At 42.0% G+C, this 14,208-nt stretch overlaps 1 protein-coding gene across 2 annotated transcripts in view; it reads right to left on the bottom strand.

Annotated features, from left to right (window-relative positions):
• hapstr1a (HUWE1 associated protein modifying stress responses a) overlaps positions 1 to 13,804 on the bottom strand; it is a 31,081-nt gene extending 17,277 nt beyond the window's left edge. Inside the window, exons 1-4 of one of the 2 annotated variants that reach the window (XM_086000621.1) lie at positions 13,389 to 13,804; positions 12,865 to 12,945; positions 9,746 to 10,024; positions 7,393 to 7,444 (exon numbers count right to left, since the gene is read on the bottom strand). In XM_086000621.1, coding sequence (XP_085856747.1) covers positions 7,393 to 7,444; positions 9,746 to 10,024; positions 12,865 to 12,945; positions 13,389 to 13,599 — 623 coding nt within the window. In that variant the 5' untranslated portion in view covers positions 13,600 to 13,804. The remainder of the gene's footprint in view (positions 1 to 7,392; positions 7,445 to 9,745; positions 10,025 to 12,864; positions 12,946 to 13,388) is intronic. The other variant, XM_086000620.1, reaches the window with a different exon arrangement.
• Between the last annotated feature and the right edge of the window lie 404 nt (positions 13,805 to 14,208).

The raw sequence follows: 14,208 nt of genomic DNA, 5'->3' as shown, positions 1-14,208 counted from the left end.
AGCGAGAGAGAGAGGGGGAAGAGAGAGTGAGAGAGAGAGAGAGGGGGAAGAGAGCGAGAGAGAGAGAGGGGGAAGAGAGCGAGAGAGAGGGGGGAAGAGAGCGAGAGAGGGAGAGGGGGGAAGAGAGCGAGAGAGAGAGAGGGGGGAAGAGAGCGAGACAGAGGGAGGGGGAAGAGAGCGAGACAGAGGAGGGGGGAAGAGAGCGAGAGAGAGGGAGGAAGAAAGAGAGAGGGGGAAGAGAGCGAGAGAGAGGGGGGAAGAGAGCGAGAGAGAGGGGGGAAGAGAGCGAGAGAGGGGGGGGGAAGAGAGCGAGGGGGGGGGAAAAGTGAGCGAGAGAGGGGGGAAAAGAGCGAGAGGGAGAGCGAGAGATCGTAGAAAGTTGGCAAGAAAAATACTAAACAAGGTATTCATTTCACTCGTCACAATCTTGCACTCAATTCTGTCCTTTAAAATTGCTGCTGGAGGCTGCAACAGGAGTGGACATTGTGTGTAGAATCACCTCCCAGTGATAGCGAAAAGGGATAGTTGCTATTGGCAAAACCCCCAAACACAATTAAGAATGACAGATTCAGTATCTCATGAAATGCCATCTCCACTTAGGATTATGTGACCTTTAAACTGAACGTATTTCCCTTTACTGACTGAAACATGAGTCACCATAAAAAGCCCAAGTAAAATCAACCCAACAAGGTTGGCATTGAAACAGAAATCTTGGCATATTTAATGTATGTAATAGTTTAGTAGCATATAAATCTAAAGATCGCTGATAAATCTTTCCATATTCCAGACCAAAATGCAACAGTAAGAGTTGCCTAAAATTGACAGGCAAATGTTCAACTTACATCATAATCCATTGCGATGCCCCCTGATGTTAAAATAGCCTACTAATGCTCAGTTTCCAACTTCACACAAAGAATGACCACTTGGGAGAAATACCAAGGCCAAACATGGCCTGTGGAACTGTTCTCCACATGACAATGTCTTCAGAAGACAATTGGAAGGGGAAAAAAATTGATGGAGAAAAAAAAGCATTAAAGTCTAAAACTATCATTTTATTTGTAATCTTGATGATGGCGGGGCAGGGTGAAGGGTATAGTTCCACAGGAGCCAGTCACCTAGTATCATACCCAAGAGGCCAACAGCGGGGTGGAGGCTCCATAAATATCCCCACCCTCAATGATGGTGGAGCCCAGCACGTGAATGCAAAAGACAAGGCTGAAGCTTTCGCAATCATAGAAACATAGAAGATAGGAGCAGGAGTAGGCCATTCGGCCCCTCGAGCCTGCTCCGCCATTTAATGAGATCATGGCTGATCATCCAAATTCAGTACCTTGTCCCTGCTTTCTCCCCATATCCCTTGATCCCTTTCGCCTTAAGAAATATATCTAACTCCTTCTTGAATATATTTAATGAATTGGCTTCAACTGCCTTGTTTGGTAGAGAATTCCACAGGTTCACCACTCTCTGGGTGAAGAAATTCCTCCTCATCTTAGTCCTAAATGGCTTACCCCTTATCCTTAGACTGTGACCCCTGGCTCTGGATTCCCCTGCCATCGGGAACATCCTTCCTGCATCTAGTCTGTCTAGTCCTGTTAGAATTTTATAAGTTTCAATGAGATCCCCTCATTCTTCTAAACTCCAGCGAATATAAGCCCAATCAACCCAATCTCTCCTCATACGTCATTCCTGCCATCCCAGGTATCAGTCTGGTGAATCTTCGCTGCACTCCCTCCATGGCAAGAGCATTCTTACTCAGATAAGGTGGCCAAAACTGCACACAATACTCAAGATGTGGTCTCACCAAGGCCCTGTACAACTGCAGCAGGACATTCTTGCTCCTGTACTCGAATCCTCTCGCTATGAAGGCCAACATACCATTTGCCTTCTTAACCGCCTGCTGCACCTGCATGCTTACCTTCAGCAACTGGTGCACAAGGACACCCAGGTCTCGTTGCACTTCCCCTTCTCCCAAATCTATTGCCGTTCAGATAATAATCTGCCTTCCTGTTTTTGCCACCAAAGTGGATAACCTCGCATTTATCTACATTATACTGCATCTGCCATACATCTGCCCAATCACCCAACCTGTCCAAATCAGACTGGAGTTTCTCTGCATCCTCCGCACAGCACACACGCCCACCCAGCTTTGTGTCGTCTGCAAACTTGGAGATATTACATCTGGTTCCCTCGTCTAGATCATTAATATATATTGTGAATAGCTGGGGTCCTCGCACCGATCCCTGCGGTACCCCACTAGTCACTGCCTGCCACTCGGAAAAAGACCCGTTTATTCCAACTCTTTGCTTCCTGTCTGCCAACCAAGTCAGTACCTTACCCCCAATCCGATGAGCTTTAACTTTACACGCTAATCTCTAATGCGGGACCTTATCGAAAGCCTTCTGGAAGTCCAAATACACCACATCCACTGGTTCTTCCTTATCTATTCTACCAGTTACATCCTCAAAAAATTCCAGTAGATTAGTCAAGCACGATTTACCTTTTGTAAATCCATGTTGACTTTGTCCGATCCTGTCATTGTTTTCCAAGTGCTTTGCTATTACATCTTTTAGAATCATCTTCAGTCAGAAGTGCCGAGTGGATGATCCGTATCGGCCTCCCCCGAGGTCCCCACCATCACTTATGACTGGCTTAAGCCGATCTGATTCACTCCACGTGATATCAAGAAACGGCTGAACTCACTGGATACAGCAAAGGCTATTGTCCTCGACAACATCCCGACTGTAGTGCTGAAGACTTGTGCTCCAGAACTAACTACACCTCTAGCCAAGCTGTTCCAGTACAGCTTTAACACTGGCATCTACCGGACAATGTGGAAAACTGACCAGGTATGTCCTGTCCACAAAAGGCAGGACAAATTCAATCCGGCCAATTACCACCCAGTCTACTCTCAAATCAGCAAAGTGATGGAAGGTGTCCGACAGTGCTACCAAGCGACACTTACTCACTAATAACCTGCTCACCAATGCTCAGTCTGGATTCCTCCAGGACTACTCAACTCCAGGCCTCATTACAACCTTGGTCAAAACATAGACAAAAGAGCTGAATTCCAGAGGGGAGGTGAGAGTGACTGCCCTCGACATCAAGGAGCCCTAGTAAAATTGAAGTTATATATGGAGGCCTGGATTACATAAGCAAGGAAGTTCTACAAAACCTTTATAAATTACTGGCTAGGCCCCAGCTGGAGTAGTGTGTTTAATTCTGGGCTCCACACTTTTTAGGAAGGATGTCTAGACACAAAAGGCACCAAGGGGTATGGGGGAGAGAGCGGGAATATGGTATTGACATAGAGGATCAGCCATGATCATATTGAATGGCGGAGCAGGCTCGAAGGGCTGAATGGCCTACTCCTGCTCCTATTTTTCTATGGGAATCAAGGGCTGAAGTCATACCTAGCACAAAGGAAGATGGTTGTGGTTGTTGGAGGTCAATCATCTCAGTCTCGGGACAACACTGCAGGTGTTCCTCAGGACAGTCTCCTAGGCACAACCATCTTCAGCTGCTTCATAAATACCTCCCCTCCATCATAAGGTCAGAAGTGGGGATGTTCGCTGATGATTGCACAGTGTTCAGTTCATTTGCAACTCTTCAAAAAATGAAGCAGTCCGTGCCCACATGCAGCAAGACCTGGACAACATTCAGGCTTGGGCTGATAAATGGCAAGTAATATTTGTGCCACACAAATGCCAGGCAATGACTATCTCCAACAAGAGAGAGTCTAATCACCACCCCTTGATATTCAACAGCATTACCATTGCCGAATTCCCCACCATAAATATGGACCAGAAACTTAACTGGACCAGCCACGTAAATACTGTGGCTGCAAGAGCAGGTCAGAGGCTGGGTATCCTGCGATGAGAGACTCACCTCCTGACTCCCCAAAACCTTTCTACCATCTCCAAGGCACAAGTCAGGAGTGTGATGGAATACTCTCCACTTGCCTGGATGAATGCAGCTCCAACAACACTCAAGAAACTCGACACGATAAGGACACTGCAGCCTGCTTGATTGGCACCCCATCCACAAACTTAAATATTCACCCCTGCACCACAGACACTGCAGCCTGCTTGATTGGCACCCCATCCACAAACTTAAATATTCACCCCTGCACCACCGACACACAGTGTGTCCCTCTATATGATGCACTGCAATAACTTGCCAAGGCTTCTTCAGCAACACCTCCCAAGCCCTCGACCTCTACCACCTAGAAGGACAAGGGCAGCATGCGCATGGGAACCCCATCACCTCCAAGTCATACATCATTCTGAGTTAGAAATATATCATTCCTTCACCAGTGCTGGGTCAAAATCCTGGAACTCACTCCCTAATAGCACTATGGGAGCACCTTCACCATACAGACTGCAGTAGTTCAAGGCAGCAGCTCACCACCACCTTCTCAAGGGCAATTAGGGATGGTCAGCTGAAGTGTCAGCTGTGGCTCAGGTGGTAGCACAAATGCCTGTGAGTCAGAAGGTTGTGGGTTCAAATCCCACTGCAGGGACTTGAGCACATTAATCTAGGCTGACACTCCAGTGCGGTGCTGTGGGAGTGCTGCACTGTTGGAGGGTGCCGTCTTTCGGATGAGACGTTAAACCAAGGTCCCATCTGCTCTCAGGTGGACGTAAAAGATCCCATGGCACTATTTCGAAGAGGAGCAGGGGATTTATCCCCAGTGCCCTGGCCAATACTTATCCCTCAATCAACATAACAAAAACATATTACAGTATCTGGTCATTATCACATTGCTGTTCCCAAATTGGCTGCCATGTTTCCCACATTACAACAATGACTACACTCCAAAAAGTACTTATTTGGCTGTAAAGCACTTTGAGGTGTCCAGTGGTCGTGAAAGGCACTATAGAAATGCAAGTCTCTTTCTTATGGTCAATAAATGCCCACATCCCATGAATGAATGAATAAAAAAAAACTATCTATGCCAGTGAATATTGGCAGGCTATTTGACATTGGGAGACATGCTAAGTAATTAAAATAATGTACTGGCTCCTTGGTCAAAAGGCTCTTACCTTAACAATAGGAGCTTCTTCCCCAATAGTTCAGTGGATTGATCCAAGGAATAACAGCCATAAAAACCAAGAAGGTTCTGGATTTAATCCCTGGTCTATACAGAGATGTTCTGGATTTGAGCCCTGGTCTATGCCGAGATAGGGATATCAAATAGGATGGCATAGAGGCATTACCCCTGGCCTCTTTCGTGAGTTAGGGAGGGGGGGAAAAAAAGGAGATATGAACTGGGGAAAGGGGGGGAGCCAGAGTCCCTGCTGCTGACTGCTATCAAACAACCTTCACTGCAAATACACATTATGGGTGGCAGGCAAGGATAAGACTGGACTCTTATGATGTCCACCACAGTCAAATAGCCAGCTGTAATTCACCATCGAAGGTCACACATAACTAATTGCCACTTCAGCAAGATACCAGAGAGCTGATGGTTCCAATAAAACCACATAGTAAAAAGTCAATGCCACCATAATACTGTAGTAACAAAATTGGTACAAAAAAAATGGGTGTTTAGCATAAGCAAATAGTTATCTTCTCAAAAATTAGATACTGCAAATGGTTGATAAACAACACTGAAATGTGTCAGGAATGAAATACATATTGGTATATTCAACACCAAAATAAAATCAATTTTCAGACCCAGTGGGACAAAAATCAGTTTCATAAAAATCTGGTTAAAGTAATTCACTGAACAAGCACACAGCATAGAACAATGAACCACTAATTGATGCACCACCTAATCCTGAGGCAAAGATTTCACCCTCCTGATTTCAGCCTTGAGCACTGGGGTTCATGGCCAGCTAAATGTAGAATCATGGGGGTATCCTGGTTATTACCGGTCTTGTTGGATATGATCCACAGGGATTGGAGTGAACACAGATGGATTCACCCTCTGAAAACAAATATAGCCACATGTATACACGCCAATGTTCCCTTTAAGCTGAGCAGCCCTATGGCCGTGCAGCTCTCGGGGAACCCCCCGTGCAGCCGGCTTGCTGGCTTTTCAATGCAATGCAAAAAACTGCGCCTGTGCGGTTTTTTGAATGGGCTGCTCACCCCAAAAAGAGAGGGAACATTGGTACAGGCCACTTGAAAATTCTTAGGGCTCGAAATTCATCTCGGGTGGTGACGCACAATGGGCGGTATGGGATCATCTGCCCGTTATACGCAGCGCCTGGTATTCAGTCCCACTGACTGCAAGGGAACGGTCTATCAGGCGCTGCGTATAACAGGCGGTCAATCCCATACCACCCGAGACGAATTTCGAGGCCTTAGACTTTATCTAATCTCTAAGTCAAACCCAAGTGACACTGTTCAGCAATTCTCTGGGGTAGCACAATTACACCCAACACAACAGTTTTTCCTCAAACTTCCCCTCCAACAAAGGTTTTGGGGTGGGTGGGGGGGGGGGGGGTGGGAAGAGAATTTGAACCCAAGACTTGAAGGCTCTTTCCAAATGGAGTAAACAAATAGTACAACAGCTTCATTCTTACAAGCTCGAGTTCCAACACTGCAGATACCTTTTGGCAAGACTCATTTAAAACTGTGTTGATAGCAAAAACCACTTTGTCTCGTGGTTAACTACCGCTGAATTTCCCGAACAAACCATTTAAACTCCAGAATTAGGAGTTAAAATCCATTTCCACACAATTTTCAACTCAAAACAGTACCTGCTGTCAAGTGATGAGTAAACATATTAAATGCACACTTCATAGAAATATAGTGCCTGTACTCTTCAAAGTAAACCCTTGACAATCTGAAATTGTTTTTCATTGTGATTTTAAAAAAACTTGTCAAAGCACTTCAGTTCTTCTCCATAACTCAGTACATCAATTGCACTAGCAGTGTGTCTGAACATTTCTCCAATTATTAAAATCAGACTAATCTATACTTTGTTGCTTCAAACGTTTCATTTCAACAATGAAAATTAAATTGACATAAAAACAGCACAGAGCTTTTTCACCTAAACTTAACAGAGGCCGAGGATCTATTAAAGGGTGTTACACAGAACCAATAGTGACAGAGCACTATTCCTGCAACACAAAAGCAATGCCTCATGACATTTTCTTTTCTGTCCCAGTTACTGGTTTCAGTCTATGAGTCTTCTGGGAAATTGTTCTCAGCCTACCTAACTTCCCCAAAACAGTTGAGAAACAGCTTCAAAACTGATGGATCAAACAAATGATAGACAATAGTACTTTACTGATAGGCAGAGTCTGCTCAAAAATAAAAACTGGAGCCATTTTATTCCTTTATGCATTTGTCTCCCAACCTCCAAAGATAAAACACAGATTCTCTTCTTACAAGCATTAAAGATGCAACCTAGCAATTAACAGCCACCATGCATCAGCCTACCTATTCCCTCCATCGCCCTTCTTCCTAATAAGCTCAGTGCTGCAGTTCACATCTGCCCATCTCTCCCGAGATTTGAATTAGCCCATGAAGGTGAGCATGGTTCAGAAAAAGGTAAGAAAATAAAAAGGGAAACAAACGTTAACAGGCAGGAAATAAAAAAAGGTAAAAAAAAAACTAACGCTGAATTTTGCTGAAAATTACAAAGAATCTAAAATTAATATTACCAAGAAGGGAATCTCGCTATCAGCACCCAGTTAGTTATAATTAACATCTTTTGCTCTTGTCCTATCCATTTGTTAATTCTCTCTTCCACTTCCCTCTTTCCTCACACAAGCAATGACAATGGAGGAGGGAGTTCAGCCTCGAAGAAGTGACAGCCTTAAATCATTATTCAGGATCCAGTCATAAACCCAAGAGATGATACACCACCAAAAGTGCATGTTGATTCAGCTCCCTCACACGGTCAAACACACTTTACACTAGCAGGCTTGCCATCCCAAAATAACTGTTGCTGACATGTGTCTCAATTTCTTCCAATACATTGTGCAACCAAAAAAGCAAGTGTCTAAATTTAAAATAACCAGGATAATTCACACTGCTATTTTATACAAAGTGTAAGCATGCAGCATTGCAGCCTGGGAAGAAGCACAAAACAATTTAGCAAGTTTTGAGCATACAAGACAGAGGAAACTTTAGAATTATTAATTTTAAGTAGGGACCATTTTGGTTAATGCTCATCACATTGGAATAGATAAATGCAAGTGTATTAAAAACAGGTTGAAATACCAGAAAATGAAGCTAATCAGTGTGAAAGTTTTGGTAAACAGGATTAAAGAATATAATTGCTACTATTTCTAATTGTATAGCAAAAAGTAACTCAATTAGTACCAAGGACTTGTGTGGATGGTGTTTTTCTTCGGCATGAATGAAGTGTCAAATCTATGCAATATGATGTAGAACTTCCACAGAACCTCAAATACAATGATAGCAACGACTCCTAATTGGATAAATGACTTTTCATAACTTGTTTACTTAGCTGGGGTATACAAATTAGAGTAGACAAAACAGCATCAACAAGCTTTGGATTGCTTGAAGAGCTAAGTAAATTTACATGCAGACTCTAGGTTTAACAGAACAACACATGAAACAGGTTGCAAAACTACACTTTGAAGAATATACTCTACATTTACACTTTCAAAAGAAATGTGCAGGGATTTTTTTTTTTTTTTTACATATGCACAATTATTGGGTACATGCTTAGGTGGGGTAGACTGCATCGTTCATTTTCTGCAGAGCATCAACGAGCAATTCTAAACTTGTTCTATTGCGATCTCCCAGGGATACACTAGACAGGCCACTTTGGTAAAAATACTGGTATGGCACGATACACTTCAGGCACTTTTACATTTGCACTTAATCAGTTTGGATCGAAGGAGAACAGTTTCTGAAAGCTGGGTCCTCACATGTACATTGCTGAAACCAGCTCCCTTATTCTGGCACCAGTCAACAACCAAAGAAAATGTGGGTCTACTATTCTGCTCCCAGGATAAGGGAGTTGGTTTTAGTAATGTAAATACAGGGAGCCAGCCCATGAATGCTGCTCTCCCAATCCTAACTGCAGGAGCACCAACTGTAAAACATCTATATAATAATGGCATACCAGCACTTCTTTCCTGAAGAAAAGGCCTGGGGATGAGGAGGGATGGAGAGTACATGAAAAGCTGATACTGTATGTTTATACATCAAACTGCAGTGGTCTCACCCACGCAAAACACCTGTAATGTGTACGTCCTGATGCAAAACTTAAAAATATTCTGATATACCATTAACAAAAATTTATGAACAAAAAGGTGATCAAAGATGAATAAGGGTATGCATACAGATCACTTGGCTTTCTACTACCATATAACTATGATTACAATAGCCAAAAGCCAACTAAGGAATTCAGACTTATTAAAAATGCATCTTCAATCATTCCTTACTCAGATGTACCTTTTGTATGAATTTGCGTTGGATCCTGATACCAGTCTAATGCAGTGTATTACCAAACATATAAGTATGTAATCTTTAAAAAATACATTTGAATCCTTTTTCCATTAAGCTGTTATAAATATTATTGTAATTAATGTTTATCATGATGGAGAAGCAGCTGATGCAATTATGTTGGATTCCCAGATTACAATATCGCAACATTTCACAATATCACCGGTTAAACTATTTGTAGTCAAAATTGAGATATGATCAGTCTAACAATGCTGAAATTCAGCCTGTGCATGTCAAAAAGAGAAATACAGTCTCCCTGAAATCAACATCTACTTTTCCCAAGTGCTTAATCACTTAACAGCATAATTACCATGCAGTGCAATGGCTTCACGAAAAGGCTGCAAGTCAGTCTCTACAGATGAGCTAGTTTCTGTTGTGGGTGCTCTAGTGGGAGAGGTTACTACTGTCAGTCTAGGGGGAGCTCTGGTGTTGCGAGGTGGTGGAGCTTTTCCACATAAGAAGCTGATCAAATCTTCTCTCCGAATGGTTCGTCTCCGCTTTTTTACCCAAGCTAACACATCCTTATTACGCCGTTGGTAACCGACCTGAATTCCTAAGTCATAGCTTCTGCGGTGAGCTTCAATACTTTCTGAAACAAAAACAGCGACAAATTTCTCAGCATAGCTAGGTACTTTTTAAATCAAAAATATTCTATACACCACAATCTAATTTCCTGACAATGCTCATTAGGTTCCAAGACCAAATTCTTTCCCTATTACAAAATTTGGGAATCAAATTTGACACTAATCTTGCAAAGACTTAATCCAAATTCCAGCACCATGATCTACAAAACACGTGACTTAAGACTATGGCTACATCTCATTTGATTCAATATAAATGAACAAAGAACCACATCAAGGTTATTTCAGTTACAGTACATATTGAGGCTCTGGAAAGAAATGAAAAGCAAAGATTAAAAAAGTAAGTAACTTAGAACTGGTTAATATGTTACTGGACACCAATTTATGCAGAGTAAGGACTCCCCTAAAGTAATTTTAATTTTAAAAAATTTCTACAATACTTAAGTCTTTGTGTACATCTCATTTAGATCGAGCTAATTTGATGAAAAGTTGTATTCTGCAAAAAGGGCAAAGCTACAGCAAGCGTTGAATACGGCCCACTTTATAGATGTGAATAGATCCCGCTCTTTCAAATCACCACAAAAAAGATGCTGCCATCATACAGGCAGTATTACAATTTGAATTTATCCCAGAAACAATTCTGTATACACTTATACATGGGTCACACTCACTAGAAGCAGGCTAAATCTGAAAATGTATTAAAGATCCTTTTCCAAAAATGTAGTATTTGCAACATGGGGATCATGTTCTAAAGCTACAGATGTAAGAAACTGAACCTCAGAAGATGGAAGCCCAGTTAGTTACTAATGTTTACCACTGGAGAGCTCAGCAAATCTCTGCTCCAATCAGCATTTGTTAAAACTGCACTTGTATTGTTAACAATTTGGAAATCAACAATATAGAAGCCACAGAAAGCATAATGCATGAATTCCCACAAGTAACTGAATTTCATAGGCCAAAAGCGCTTCTGGGAGGTCCAAATAAAAACACATTCAAATTATGCATTTTAGCCAGCCTGTAGAACTCAGATTTTTTCCTCTCTGGAAAGTTTTATCAGTACTACAACTGCAATAAGTAAAATGCTAATCTTACCAGCAAAACAAAGTTTAATGTTATATTTTACCACCCAAACTAATGTTAATCGCTCTGTTCCTTTTATAAATTACTCCTACTCTTAATGTGAAGTTGGTTAATTCAAATTAAAAACACCTCCTGTACCATTTTATCAAATTACTTAATTTGAACTATTTAAACTCTTTTTTGAGAAAGATTTTGAATTAACAGTAGTTTGAGATCAGATTTTGGCAAGTACGATTCTTTTTAACACTAGCAGATCTCCCACTGTAGTGCTCACAATATGTCCAGAGTATATGCTGTTTTACAAGATCAGAAACATTACACCGTAAAACACACAAAGCATTATTCTGCTTCCAAAAGTGCAGCTGTTTGTAAATGTAGTCAGTGACTTCAATTTAGCTACAGTAGCTGTACATTGTGCTCCAATACACTGTGGTATGAAGCAGTTAGACCTAAGTTTGTGATTTTTTCTTCCAGATTTACCTTCCGATGTTATGAGCGTTTCGTTGTAAGGATAGGCATAGTATTTAGAGGTAGGATGCTCTTGCATACCATGTAAAGGATGGTGCAAAATATTAGGACAGGAAACAAATGACTTACTCTTAACCAGAGACTGGCATTCCAAACCAAATAGGGACAGGCAAGAATGGATGGGAGAAGTTTTTTTTTTTAACTTTTTTTTTTTAAAGTGTCAAAATGTAAAAAGAATTGCTGTAAGCTCTTAGTTCTTCATTAACGCTCTAATACTGTAACAATTGCTCAGTAAAGGTTCTGCTTAATTTATAAGTGTAGAAATTATGTCAAGTTTGATGGGTTTTTATAATAGAATTGCATTAGTTGCAATACAATCAATACAGATTAAATGTTCTTGAAGCTCTACTTCAAAAATTACAATCAATTGTTCAGCATGTGTTATATACAGTACTGTGTACACAATTAAGGCTGACATAACCTTATAACAATTCTGTAATTTAATGAGAAAAAGTCACCCATATAACGAACTGATTTAAGTGTAGGTGATATTACATCTGAACTGAAATTCTCTCCCCTGCCCCCCACAGAAAAACACCATGCAACCCCACAGGATAAAGTGCACTTTGCTGCACATTAAATACTAAATGGTACACAATTTCAACTTAATGAAAACAAATAAACTGGAAGCAGTTACTGTCATGAGAAGAGCACTAGACCAAAATGGCTTACAAATGCTTGCAGTAAGAACGGAAATGTGTTGCAGCAGTCTTGTTTTGACTGCATTAGCTATCCAGAATCATGAGTCATGCCAGGAACACCAGAATGAGGGGGGTCCTAGTCTCAGCTCATTTCATAAAATTATTCAGAAAAGTAAAACCATTTGAAAAATCTAATTCATGAACAAAATTAGTTCAGTTCTTGACAGTTACACTCGCACCAAAAGGGAAACAAATGTAAAATAACCTGATTTTTTGGAATTATTAAGCAAGCTTCTGCATAAAAGCCTTTAAAACAATTAAATCTCAATGTTGCATCTTCAATCTTTTGATAATTCAGTGATGCACATATGTGCCACTGGTAGTTATTAGGAACTGCAATTAACGAATTATATAGCATCACTCATTATTTTTAAACTGTACTTCTAATGGAGAAGATAAATCAAACTGCATGCAAAAATAAAGAGTCCACCCCATTACACTTAAGTGCAGGCCACTGCCCGAGTTTAACCCCACACCCCAAAGTCATACAGTCCAAACAGTGACAAATGCTGCACCAAACAGAAAGGATTTGAATTTACCTTTATACACATTGGTGACAGCCGAGGCGGCATTTTGAAACGGGACCCAGAGTGACAGCCCTTGTTGTTGACAGACTCGATCTACAAAACACACAAGAGAAGGCGGGGGCAGAGGAGGGAGGAGGGGGGGCGGGAGAGAAGAGAGGGGAAAAAATTAGGAGAGCAATAAATGCAAACTGTCTGGTACCTAAACACACACATTATATATATAGAAGATAGATGGACAACCCCCTTGAATAGAGACTCCGCCGGCCATGTTTGATTTCGCCATTTTGGTTGCGTCTGTTTTTTCTTGGTCCCAAAAAAATAAAAAAATCATTTCCTCAGATACTCCCGCAATCTGCTGACTAATTTCAATCACTCTGCCCGCTTCTTTAAAAAAAAACCATGCGAGGAGAAAAAGAAATGTTCTTTTTTTGTCTCTGCCCTTCAATCATTTCCCAACCTTCCCTTCCTCTCTCTCTCTCTCTTTCATAAATCAAAAAAGAATTAAAAAAAGAAAAGGGCGGCTGTGCTCGCTGTACCTTTATATAACTGTGCCACGGCGGTGGCTGAATTTTGAAATAAATGCCAAAGTTTTTGCTGGGTCTGCTCTTCCTCTAGCGACGCCCTCTCCTCTTCGTTCTGCTCCTCTTGCTCGCTCTCCGCCAGGCACTGCCTCTCCCATTTGGAAAACCAGTGTTCGGGGCAATGTTCCTGTATTTCTGACTCGTGTTCATCTTTTTTATCCTCCATGATAATCGATTAATGTCTCTCTTGCCTCTTTTTTTTTACTTTTTCTCAAATTTCAATGTTATATTTATAATTTATTGTTTCTTTTTCTCTTTTTTTTGTTAATATTATATTATGGATTATTCCCCGGCGTTGTTGTTATTTTTTTTCCCCCCACACAGACCCACATTAAAGCTGTCTGCGCCGTCAACAATCGCCCCGCTTGTACTTTTCGCTGACGTTATTAAACTGAAGGGACACGCCGCACCCGTAAAACTAACGTGATGGCCGGAAGCGCCCGCCCATGCGCGTAATCCGCCTCCCAAACCCCGCCTCCCGTTCGGGGGTCCCGCCTCCTTCGTGCTTCACTTCTTCCCCGCGATTGGTGAAACGCCCGATCTCGCTCCAACGTCTTTCTCCGGAGGACGCGTCGATGATTGGTGGGTAGCTGCGTCATTCACCTGACGCAGTAGGCGTGCGTCCCTGTGTGGGCGGGGGAGGCGGGGGCGGGGTTTGGTATTTTGAAACCAAGGCACAGAGGAGGGGGCGGAGTCTGGGGAGAGGCCGATTGCGCGCATGCTCTTGGGGACCATTACCCGCGGCGTCCGGGAGTAGAAACAAACAGGTCACGTG

This window comes from Somniosus microcephalus, chromosome 11 (genome assembly GCF_052327205.1).
Source record: "Somniosus microcephalus isolate GS21.2 chromosome 11, FLI_Smic_1.0, whole genome shotgun sequence".
In the NCBI taxonomy this organism is placed as follows: Eukaryota; Metazoa; Chordata; class Chondrichthyes; order Squaliformes; family Somniosidae; genus Somniosus; species Somniosus microcephalus.
Note: the sequence above shows the minus strand (reverse complement) of the source record. Positions and strands in the feature narration are given on the sequence as shown.